Here is a 12,299-nt window from a genome sequence, read left to right on the forward strand (position 1 = left end):
CGTGAAATTAACCGAGTCGAGTTCGGGTAAGGATTTAGGCTCGATTAGTTAATCGAGCCGGCTCGGCTCGACTCGATTAAACTTGGCTCGAATTAAGCTCGGCTCGAAACTCGCCCGGCTCGACTCGAATTACAGCCCTGACAATAGAAATACAACACCGGCTAAACCGTTCGATTTTATTAAAGTGAACACAATTTAATTCGTACACTTCCTTCAAGCTTGTTCAGTTTTTTTACTCCGATGCTAACATCTCTGTTATATACCCTGGTGGAATAGTCCGGCGAGTAGAGAAAATCGGTAACGATGGACATATCGACGGAAGAGGGGGAGGTAGTGATGAGCGAGGTTCACCTGGGCTGCCCTCCTCATTTTTCTGGCCCTTATTTCTCCACCTTTACCATTTCACTTCCTCCTCCACCTGGTACTCTCTCTCTCTCTCTCGCCCCTCTCTCTATCCCCTCCCTCCCTCCCTCTCTCCCTCCCTCTCTCCCTCTCTCTCTCTCTCTCTCTCTCTCTCTCTCTCTCTCTCTCTCCCTCTCCCTCTCTCTCTCGCCCCTCTCTCTATCCCCTCCCCCCCCTCTCTCTCCCCCTCCCTCTCTCGCCTAATTATATTAGTACTATCATTTTATGAATTAATTTGTTTGCGATTTTATTTTCTTACATTCCCTGAAAATTGGGAGGTAAGTATCTATTAGGGTTCAATACTTTAGGTAACAAACTCTTACATGAGGAATATTTAAATTTGGACTATTTTGTGCAAGTCATAGATTAAGGATAATTGTTAAATTTGAATTTGGGCCTTAATAGTAAATATCTAAAAAGCCGGTGGAATTTGATGACAATGAATATGTACACAAGTTGTTAAGTGATCAGTTCTCCCAAAATCTCAAGGCGCGAGACTGAGCTCTGATACGATGTTAAGTGACCAATTTTCCCAAAACCTCAAGGTGTTGGGATGATGGCTTTACCAGGATCATAATATATTCAAACACAAGCGCGGAAGAATAGAATGGGAAAATAAAAGTCGTTTCAGGTCATATTTAGGTTAATCAGGTCATTGTCACCATGAATAATAGGTGTGTTTCGGACCTTGTCAGATATTTTGACTAAGAGAATAGTTTAATAATATTTTTTACAAATGGTTGTATAAAGAAGTTGTAATTATCATGGCATACAGAAGTTGAGCTTGTGGGAAGTAAATTTGATGGTGTCAGAGGAGGTGAACTAACTTCTACTCAACAAGTTATAAGTTTGGATGAGGATGGTGATCTTATACTAAGACGTCGGAATGGTAAGTCTTAGTAAACTTCAAGGACTATCGTACATGGATTCTTTCTCATTTGTTATGCTTTTGCAAATGTCTCTTAAAGTTTCAACTCCTAGCATATCATGCTTATAGTCAATTCGGCCCCTTTATTAAGCCAGTAAATAGTTTACAGAAGATGACATATCATTGTTTACCCTTCCTTTTTCCAAATGTGTTTATAATGGCATAAAAGTCAACTTGTTTCTACTGACGGTATATTTATTGCTGTTTATTTTATCTGTGTTGCAGAAGATTCCAAGTACAAGTTTGTCATGATCATCCAGCACAATATCACTTCGTCCATCCCAAGTGTTGGCTTGCAGGTGAAAACTTGATCATTTGATGCTCTACAACCATGCTAATTCTTCAAATTGGCTAAAAAATTGTAATCTCAAGTCATAACTCCACATGTCATCTTAGATAATATCATCACTTACCTCTAGCCTCTATCTATGTGTGTGTTTTACCGCCTTCCCTTTTCTTGATATTTTGTTGTTTATTTGATGCTGGGTCCGGGTACGTACATTAATATGACACCGTTGGTAGGTATGGAGGGCGGAACTAGTACTAGCTGATTATGTGATGCATAAAATGTTTACAACATCTGATTTTGATGGAATCATTGCTGCTGAGCTTGGAGCTGGTACTGGTAAAGTTTTTTAAAACCTTTTTAGTGTGTGTCTTAGTTACTATGCTGATACCACATAGTTTAAACTCTTGTCAGTAATACCCATCCCTGTAAAGGATGCTGCTGCATCAGAAATATTAGAATAGGATCAGTTTTGTTTACTTCAAATGTATTGTATGCAAGTAAATTCTCAATTTGGGATATATAAATGAATTATTGAATTGCTTTAATCTGCTTTAAGAATATGAAACCTAATGTTTTTTTCCTTTACATATTATGACATGTCTTCCCTCATCTTTACTACATTATATAGGTATTATATTGTGTCAATATATTCCAATATAGAATACCAGGATCAGTGATCTTGCAGCTTCACGTATTGAGTTGACTAAGAACACGTGATAAGTACACCAAACTAGTGTAGGAAGGTTTCATGCTTGAACATGCCCTGTACATAAAAAAGTGAAGTAAATTGGATCAACTCTCTTTAAATATATAAATTATCTAATATTCTTATCAATTATTTTATATATCTTAACTATTTAATTGAAGTAACATACAATTTATGAATTTCAAATCAATGTAAAAATATCAAAAATTTATACTCCCTCCTTCACACTCAAACATTTTTATGTTGTGTATTTCTGATCAAATTGACCAAATCACAAAAGATTATATAAGAAGCTACATCTAATTTATAACTGGATTTGTTCTTTGTTTTGTTATGCTAATATAAATCAAGATTGATGAATTATGTTATATATGTTAGATGAAAAGCAGATTTGCATGAATTTTATCAGGGAAGATGGTGATTCGTGTACATCTTTAAGGCTAGTTATATAATACTGTTTAATACTCTCCACATTCCACAGAGAAGTGTTGTATTTGACTCTGTTCCCAGTTAATTAATGAAATTCTGAGATTAAATTTATCTACCTATTAAAGTTAATTTTTTTGCAGTAATTAATTAAAATGGTTAAAGTTGCACACAGTTTGATCTTTGAAATTCTGGCCTTGTTGTAAAGTTAGATGATACTACATTTTTGCTAGTTGGAGTAATGTAGTTGTCGTTTCTTTTAGTGAACATTCTGTTGTGTGTACATCTCTCAAGAAATTGAAATGCACTCAAGTATGTTCTTACTGAATATTTATGCTTTTCCCTATTATGGCCACCATATAAATTTGTATTTATTGTATGACAGGTAGATCTAACACTATCTTTACCAGGGTTGGCTGGCATGTTGCTTGCACGTGTTGCTAAAAAGGTTTTCCTAACTGGTCAGTGACTGAACTGTCTTAGTTTCATTCATTTGTCTTCTGCAGCTTGTTCTTTTGAGTACTTTGAATTTTATTAGTTTGTTTACTTTGTTACTCGTGTCGTCTGTGCTAAGTTGCTTTACTTTTAGCTTATTTGTTATTCACTTCATGGTTCATGATTAAGAAAATTCTTTTTAGTTTTGGTTACTTGTGTAGTTCTGATATTCTCTTATGAAGAGATTTCCTTCTGAATAAAAATTTTAGCAACCTGTTTTCAGTGAAGTGTATATATGTGGTTGTATATTTGCCTGGATCTTTGGGTGTCTTAACTTTTCTATAAAATTAAGATAACCTTTGTATGGTTACATATTTAGAGGTTCAGTAGACAAGAAACTGGTTATTAACATTCTGCCCTATGACAGACCATGGCGATGAAGTGCTCGATAACTGTTCTCAGAACGTTCATCTTAATTCTGAAAGATTTTCTGCATCGGTTTATGTACGTGAACTTGATTGGAAGGCTTCGTGGCCTCCTCTGGAAAAATGTGCTGCATCTCAGGGAAGGTCAATCCTCCGTCATAACTTCTGTAACCGATTTAACAGTTCTTGATGTCTTTAGTCTATTGCCTGGTCACCTTAGCATTGTTCTGTCATATGTAGGTATGATTGGACCTCTCAAGAACTTGAAGATTTTCAGGGAGCTTCTTTGCTTGTAGCTGCCGATGTAATTTACAGTGATGATCTCACTGATGCATTCTTCAGTACTTTGGAGAGATTAATGTCACGAAGTTCAGATAAGGTAGAATGCTTTTAGATATATCATCTTGGGTCGATACTTGTCATGAGTAATGTTTATTCTCTAGATTTTGTTCATCATAGAATACTATACTACACTTGAGCAATATAAGTTTGGTAAAGGGATTCTAGGATCTAAGGTTGGAGTCAAACCAAAATATTATGATGTCTTGTGTATATATCTTTAGGGTGGAATTTATTCTAATTCGGTACTAGTTTATGTCTAGCTCAATCTCTTTTATATTTCTAATTGATTACGTTGTCATGGAATTCATAAAGTAATCGCAGCGTAAGATATTTTAGTCCTTGCAATCACCCTTTAAATGGAGGCTATGTTTGACCCTTCGGCCGTAAGAATATTGACTTGTGAAGTGGCTTGTGTAAGAGTTATAACAACGCGTCTTTTCTTTCTTATTTCAGGTGTTGTATATGGCGTTGGAAAAACGTTACAACTTCACTCTTGATGATCTTAGTGTTGTAGCAAATGGTTACTCTCATTTCCAGAAATATCTGAAAAATGAGCAAGGTAGTAATTCTATTATTTGTTACCCTCCCTTCTATAGTTGCAGGACTAAAATGAGACCTGGCTTTATTCAGCAGGGGATTATGCAGGATGTGAAGGTTATCACAATGATTCTTATCCATGCTTTGTCGGGACATGCATCGATCTCACACAAGTTCCACAATATGTGAGAGAATACGAGAGAGGAGAAGATGTCGAGATTTGGGAGATCAAGTATGAGAAAAAATGAATACTAGTTAAAACTCTCTATACTTGGATAGTTGGTTGCTTGATGTTTTCTCTTCTCAACCATCGGCAACTCTCTTGTCTTGGGTAAATTTAAGATCGGAGCTAGTGGCTATAGTTTTCCTTAAAATCAGTTAGTCAGTTACCCTCTTGTTCAAATGGTTCCGTGTGGTAAAGACGAGATGAGCGAACTGTAACTATTGACACTGTCCGTATTTCGGATATGATTAGTCATCTCTCATCTGTCAGTTTTTTTGACAGAGTGAGCCAAAAATATAAATTTCTATCGGGTTTCAGTTAAATCCGAACTGAACTGAAAGCTAGCGGAGTAGCGGTCTGGAGTCCGGTTTAAAATTCGAGGGTAGTGTCCGGTTTTGACCAAACCCGACTAGTCTGTTGACATGTTTGGGGCTTGAAACATATGGCAACCTTTCCATGTCAAAGGTAGTCTAGAACAACTGATTTAATACACCGGTTCAAGTGATATACATAAAAACTAGACTTATTATCGAGTGGACAAAAATTTATTGGTGTCCACTGTCCACAAGTTTTGATAGCATATGCTACACCCGTCCCCCTCATTTATTTACATTTTTTTGAGTGTCCCATCCAATTCTTTATATTTTAAAACTTACCAAAAATAGTCAATAGGTCAATGTGTCCCATCACTTCATCCATTTTTTTTTTATTTTTTCTACTATTTTATACATATTTTTTAACCTCCGTGCTCAAGCAATTCGATAAGAAATGAGAAGGATACATATCTCTTAACCTCTGTGCCCAACTCATTCGATAAGAAATGGGAGAGAGTGAGGGAGTATATAAGTAGAAACAATTAAGTAAAGTCGAAAAGCCATATAAAAAGCAGAAAGTTCGGACAATCATGTTGTAATAGAAAACAGGAAGTTCCAGGTCATGGCTGCTTTAGACAGGTATATAAAAATAATATAATATTTCCCCATCGGATAATCTCATTCTTTCTTTCTGGCAACTCTGGCTTTCCAAACACGACCATAACGACCCTGACACAGATCATCATCGAACTCCCCGTTGACGTCTCCTCTGTTTTCCTTATTACTTATAAGCAAAATCATCATCTAGAATTCCCAGTGAGTCATCAATGGGTTGTGTCCAATCCAATATCGAAAACGAAGATTCAGTGATTCGATGTCGAGAACGGAAGCAGCATATCAAAGCAGCTATTTCTGCTCGAAATGCCTTTGCTTCTGCTCACTCTTCGTACACCTCTTCGCTCAAGAACCTCGGAGCTGCGTTGAATGATTACGCGAGTGCTGAGTTTCCCTATGCTTACTCTGCTGCTTCGGTCTCTCAGTTGTCTTATGATCATTCCATTCCGCTCCCCCCGCCTCCGCTGCCTGACTTGCTGCCTCCGCTGCAGCGTGCCTCGACGATGCCTGAATTGTCGACAGCCGAGGCTCGGGTTTTTCGGTCTGATGTTATTGTGGAGGAAGAGGAGCAGGAGGAGGTTGTGGAGAGTTTGGGTGCTGGTTTGAAGCAGAGGAGTTCGAGGAGACGAGGGAGAGAGATTGAAGAGACGGTTGATTTGCCGATTCCTCCACCTTCTCCGCCGCCTTTGAGGGACCGTGATGAACCTGAGCCGCCTCCTCTACCGCAACAGGAGACGGATGGGCCGTGGGACTATTTTTTTCCAAAGATGGAGAATGTGCCTGGGACGAGCTTTGATGCCCTTGATGAGAAGGAAGAGGATGTATCCGGCTCTGAAGCAAGGTCTTGGGAGAGTAATATGTACTCGAATGTTACCACTACTTCGATAGATAGAAAAGAGGTTGAGAGGAAAGTCTATAAGGAAAATTCCAAGACAGTTCGACAAGCTGAGAAAATTGTCGAGGAAGAAGAGATGGAGGAAGAAGATGAGCTACCAACACCGCCTCCCCTACCAACACCGTCTCCCCCACCACAAGTGAAAAGGGCAGCAAGGCATCATGCTTCGGTGTCTGAAGAAGGGAAGAATTTAGGAAAGGGTAGCGGTGAGACTGTTAATTTGTTGCACGTATTTAAAGAACTTGACGACTGTTGCCTTAAGGCATCACAGAGTACTCTGGAGGTTTCCAAGATGCTTGAGGCCAATCGGTTACATTACCACTCCAATTTTGCGGATGATAGAGGTAATCGTTTCAACCTTGAACACTTTTAATCTTTATGTCTATTTATGTGTATGATTTTTAATGACAAACCTCAAAGTTAATTCTTAGTTCTTGAGCCTAGAACATATTTAGAAAATGTTGGTAAACTGTACTTTTGGGCTGATTAATGGTTATTTTTGCTAATTAATGGTATTAATTTTGAAGTCAGAAGAAAGCTTAGCAAAAGGCCTTCTGAATACAATAGTTATTTAGGACATCCCAAGTAAAACAGTATTTTCCAGAAAGCTTTTATTTATTCAAGCAAGAAGGTAGAAACAACTGTATGCATAGTGTCAATTAGAAAGGCCAATGAATATGGTGGCCTCATACCACACTCTCCATTACAAATATAGACCAAAAGAAAATTCTGTCTATCGGAATTCCATACTTTTCTGTATGTTAATCGGATATTTCTTTACAGACATTGACCATTCTGCAAGAGTCATGCATGTCATTACATGGAATAAATCGTCTCGAGGTTTATCAATGAATGAAAATAGGGATGCCAATTATTCAGAGAAGCAAGAAACTCTTGCTATGCTTTTGGAGAAAATGCTGGCTTGGGAGAAGAAACTCTTGGATGAAGTTAAGGTATATCTTATATCTGCAGTTACTTTAGCTATAATTTCATACCTCCTTGTCATGTTTTGGGTAGCATGGGTTGAATTTTTATTTTACACCATATAAACATACTATGAGCCAAATACTTTTTCTCACTTGGAATGGGTTGCAGATCCTTGCTAGAATTTGCTTATATCAACACTCTTAAGTGAAAGGAAAAAAATATGCTTCTTCAAAATTTTTTTTACTGTAATAGATATCGCTTGTTTATAATAGTCTCTGTAGAGTCTAGGCTAACGTTGATTAATATCTGGTAACACCCCTAGATCATTAATTATAAACTTATGATGGATAATTTCCCATAGTTGATGTAGTTTCAAAATTTCTGGTTCTCAAACATATACTGAGCTCATTTTTGTTGCATATCGACTGATTCTTAACAGGTGGGTGAACAGATGAAACTAGAATATGACAAAAAGGTTGCCTCATTGAACAGACTTGAGACACGTGGTGTCAAAACTGTCTCACTGGAAAGGAAAAAAGCTGCAGTTAGTCATCAGCATACGAGGTATACTGTTGATATGATGTCCATGGATTCAACTGTCTCAGAAATTAACCGTCTTCGCGATGAACAATTGCACCCTAAACTTGTGGAGCTTGTTGATGGGTAAGTTATACTCTTATAACATGCCCTCACATATACAACATACTCTAATATTTTGTTTCCAGCTCTATTAAAGGAATTCTGTGTATAAGTTTAAGTGAGGATTTATGCATATTCTTTCTCTTGTCTTTTGGTTATATATACTATATATTAAGGCCCATGGTTATTTGTAGCGGCTACTTGTAGAATGCATCACTGTTTCCTTAAAAGAAATGATCATACGAGCACACTAGATATTTCACTAAACCTTGAACTTAAGTATCCATATATATTGTATGTCTGTAGGATGGCTGCAATGTGGGAGACCATGCGAATCCACCATGAAAGTCAGTCGAAGATTGGGCAGGCGCTAGATGCTCTTGATATATCCCAGTCCTCCAAAGAAACAAGTGAGCATCACCATAAAGTAACAGTACAGCTATGGGTTGTTGTCCAAGAGTGGCACTTACAGTTTGAGAAACTCATGAGCGAACAGAAGAAGTATGTAAAAGAACTTACCAGTTGGTTGAAACTAAACCTTGTTCCTATGAATACCGACTTGAAGGAGAAGGCTTCATCACAAGAAAATCCTCCAATTAAGCATTTTCTAAATGCCTGGAATTATCAACTCGACAAGCTTCGTACAGAACCTGCAAAAGAGGCTATACACAAATTCGCAGCCATCATAAACACCATAATGCAATATCAACTAGACGAGATGAAATTGCGGGACATTTGTGAGGACACTAGAAGGGAGCATAACCGCAAAACTCAACAATTTGAAGACTGGTATCACAAGCATATGCAGAACAGAACACCCCCGGATGAAGTAGACCCTGACAGGGCGCTTGATAAGCAGCGAATAGAAGACTGGCAGTCGACAATCAAGAGTTTAAAGAAGAAATTGGAAGAGGACGGAGAAGCCTACCGGAAGCAGTGCTTACAAGTCAGGCAGAAGTCTTGTACCAGTCTGAAATATACGTTGCCTGAGCTTTTCCAGGCAATATCGGCATTTTCTCTTGCTTCTTCGGACATGTATGGAAAATTAATATCTTCGATCAACACCCATGACACAGAGGAAAGCGATCAGTGAGATTTTTATATAGCTAGTTAATGCTGGTATAGCTCGAAAGATTTGCAATTTCAGCGAGATATTCTACATGCAGAACTCTGCTTCTTTGTAGTTTCAGTTTTCAAATTACTTCCTTTTCATTTTATTCTTTAATATAGAACCCACAGATGAACTTCATTTATATTAACAATGTTTTTTCTCATGATCATAGATATAAGCTTTTTTAGTCTTGTATAATAATATGGCAATCATACTGTATTCCAACAATCTAACTATTAGAAAGATAACATCATCCTTAAAACAAGAACAAAGATAACATCATCCTTAAAACAAGAACAAAGAAGAGCACTTTAGAATCGAATATTTATCTAACTTGTTTAAGTTTAACAATAAATATGAATTAAAAACAATATCTAGAAATATATATATAAATATTTACTGCATCTTCCAAATTTGTAATGTTATGAAAATATTCAAATAACATAGCAGAAGACTATGAAGGCAAGGATCCCACAAAAGGGATCAAAACCAGACAGCATCCTGACGCAGAAATCCCAGTTGCATACCATCAGATCCCGGAAACTAGTGATTTCCGGCGCCGCCGGCTTCTTGCCGAAACGAAACTTGACCTCCCCGTCGTATGCTCTCTCTAGCATCTTGGAGAATAAATCATCATCATTCCTCACATAAGTCATTGTTAATTTGTTTGTTCGTCACTGATTCGTAGAGTTATGTGGTTACGGGGGTTGTTTAGACTATATATAGCATGCGTCAATACGTGACCGAGTTCTATTCGGATACGAATTTAATACGTAGGACGATACGAGCATAATACCATACAAAAAAGACTCCAACTAATAATTTACGAGTCGGAGTAAAATTATACTTGTAGTGAAGTCTTGGAGTCCGCGATTTCAAAGTTAGATATTTATATCAAACTAGCGTAAAAGTCCGTGCGAGGCACGGGTCCATCATTTATAAATTTTTTTCTATATAATATATTTTGATTAATAGTTCAAATTTTGATTTTTTTTTATAAAATAGCAATTTTATTGAATTTTTAAATATATTTTTTTACAATAAACTAATAATATTCATGATAACTGATTCAACATAGCCGACAAATTTCCATATAGCTCGAATTGACACTGTAAAATTGCATATGAAAGAGGTTTATATTGCAATTTTTCAGCGTGTTTTTCAATCAAACATAATAAAATGTGTTTATAAACGATAAAAATTATAGGCGCGTGTGAGTGAATCATATAAGCAAACCCATGAAATAGTAAGATAATTAAAATTTAAAATTCATGTAACATGTTCATGTGCTACGATCATTAATATGAGATAAGTTCGAGCACTGATGGACATACTATATAAAACATGCTTATAAGAGGCAGCCATATAGTTAAGATAAATGTAATACTTGTTGATACTTATTATTTTCCCTCCCTTGTCTTTCCCACTCCCCCTCTTTTTCAAGTAAATCTACATATATTTATATATCTTACTAATCAGCGTGTCTTACTAATTATCAATCAATTATCCGTTAGTGATACATGAATTATCAGTCGGTGGTATTAGGGATAATAAATACAAGATTCAAATTCGTATCAATAATACAATCAATCAAATTATGATTATCAAGCCTAACATACTCAAGCATCCACTCTGAAGTAATACCCAAGTCTACATGTTGAACAGACATAATAGAGAAAATATGATCATGTATATATAGTCATCTTAAATTTATCTAAATCCAAATCAACTTCTAAAATACCTATCTCCAGACTCAAATTCTGAAATCTCTAATTCAAATCAGAATACAATTATTATTCATATATATTTAATACCATCCAAGTCCATGCTATTATTATAGTGAGTAGATACCTAACACGTTGATAAACTATTAAATATTCTGTTGTTACCTTATGATTGGAGTTTATCGATATCTAATGGATTTTTTTATATAATAATATGTGTGTGTATATATATACGATTATTTGTTTAATAGTTAACTGTTGGAATATATTAACTAAAATTTGATTAATTTGATCGGTAACTCGACCGAGTAGCCACGCACCGAGTTAGACATATTAGTTGGATGATACCTCGATTTTGAGTTTAACTCGGATAATACTCAACACACTCGAGTCAAAAGCTTCTTTTCTCCGTTGGAAGTGCAAAGGCATTGCCCGGATTTCGTAAGTTTGATTGTGGGCTCGACGGAGCATATAAGAGGGGTTGTTTGTAACATCCCACATCGATAAGATTAAGAGTATTTGGGTCCTTTATAAGCGCAAACAAATAACTAATGTATACCAATTTGCTAACACTTTTGGTCCGACCTATGGTGGGTTGTTATAAATGTTAGTCGGATGTTATAAATGTTATGGGCTTGGGATGTTATAAATGTTAGTTGGATGATAACACGATTTTGAGTTTAACTCGGATAAAGCTCAACATAACTCGAGTCAAAAGCTTCTTTTCTTTGTTGGAAATTTCGTTATTTAGTATCTATTGACGCTCCCTCTTTGAGATTTTAATTTGAGAGGAGTCCTCTCGTTGTAAATTCTCTTTTCTTGGTATAAAATTTTCAAAGTGTAGCCCTCATTTACCAAAAAAATAAATAGCAACTTGGATTATACATTAAATTGAAAATAAAGAACAAGTAAAAAACGGAAAAAATCTCACATGATAACATAATTATCTAACATTTGTAAAATTTTATATAATATTATAACATAAACTATAAATTATTATATAATCTATACATATATATTAATGATTTAATATCTAAAATCAATTTATAAATATATCCATTTTTAAATAAGAAAATGAGAATCAAAAGATCTTAATTTAATAGTTATGAACGTAGAGTTTACATGAGAGTTAGTGTAAATATTTCAAGTTCAATTCACATATTTCATTTTTTTTGTAATAAGCGATAATAAATAAGTGACAACTGTAATTAAATGGATATTTATTATGTAAATGTATTAATTACTAATACTTAATATTTCAAGTATAATAAATGAATCATCTATCGGTAATTTTGTAATTACAATTACCATAAGGGTATAATGGATATTTCACAGTCATTTTATTTGCTCTTTTTGCCCTT

The 12,299-nt window shown here is 35.8% G+C and overlaps 2 protein-coding genes across 6 annotated transcripts; both read left to right on the forward strand.

Annotated features, from left to right (window-relative positions):
• Positions 1-194: 194 nt before the first annotated feature.
• LOC108227820 (uncharacterized) lies at positions 195-5,036 on the forward strand. 5 transcript variants are annotated; one of them, XM_017403178.2, is made up of 9 exons: positions 195-421; positions 1,178-1,291; positions 1,556-1,629; positions 1,853-1,955; positions 3,162-3,212; positions 3,614-3,755; positions 3,852-3,990; positions 4,407-4,512; positions 4,584-5,036. In XM_017403178.2, exons 1-9 carry the CDS (start codon positions 304-306, stop codon positions 4,736-4,738), a joined length of 1,002 nt encoding a protein of 333 aa, XP_017258667.1. In that variant the 5' UTR covers positions 195-303; the 3' UTR covers positions 4,739-5,036. The 5 variants fall into 5 exon arrangements, with proteins under 5 accessions (XP_017258667.1, XP_017258665.1, XP_017258666.1 ...); XM_017403176.2 differs by having other exon boundaries at positions 3,141-3,212; positions 4,584-4,879; XM_017403177.2 differs by having other exon boundaries at positions 3,141-3,212; positions 4,587-4,879.
• A 586-nt stretch (positions 5,037-5,622) lies between these two features.
• On the forward strand, positions 5,623-9,377 carry LOC108227819 (protein ALTERED PHOSPHATE STARVATION RESPONSE 1). The gene is made up of 4 exons (XM_017403175.2): positions 5,623-6,881; positions 7,321-7,490; positions 7,904-8,127; positions 8,410-9,377. Exons 1-4 carry the CDS (start codon positions 5,855-5,857, stop codon positions 9,194-9,196), a joined length of 2,208 nt encoding a protein of 735 aa, XP_017258664.1. The 5' UTR covers positions 5,623-5,854; the 3' UTR covers positions 9,197-9,377.
• The last annotated feature ends 2,922 nt before the right edge of the window (positions 9,378-12,299 follow it).

The sequence above is a fragment of the Daucus carota genome, chromosome 6 (assembly GCF_001625215.2).
Source record: "Daucus carota subsp. sativus chromosome 6, DH1 v3.0, whole genome shotgun sequence".
NCBI lineage: Eukaryota > Viridiplantae > Streptophyta > Magnoliopsida > Apiales > Apiaceae > Daucus > Daucus carota.

Coding starts and splice junctions, on each gene's coding strand:
- LOC108227820 (XM_017403176.2), top strand. CDS start 304: ATGGACATATCGACGGAAGAGGGGGAGGTAGTGATGAGCGAGGTTCAC. Junction 1,956..3,140: donor TGAGCTTGGAGCTGGTACTG/GTAAAGTTTTTT, acceptor TATGACAGGTAG/ATCTAACACTATCTTTACCA. Junction 3,213..3,613: donor TAAAAAGGTTTTCCTAACTG/GTCAGTGACTGA, acceptor GCCCTATGACAG/ACCATGGCGATGAAGTGCTC.
- LOC108227819 (XM_017403175.2), top strand. CDS start 5,855: ATGGGTTGTGTCCAATCCAATATCGAAAACGAAGATTCAGTGATTCGA. Junction 7,491..7,903: donor AACTCTTGGATGAAGTTAAG/GTATATCTTATA, acceptor GATTCTTAACAG/GTGGGTGAACAGATGAAACT. Junction 8,128..8,409: donor CTTGTGGAGCTTGTTGATGG/GTAAGTTATACT, acceptor GTATGTCTGTAG/GATGGCTGCAATGTGGGAGA.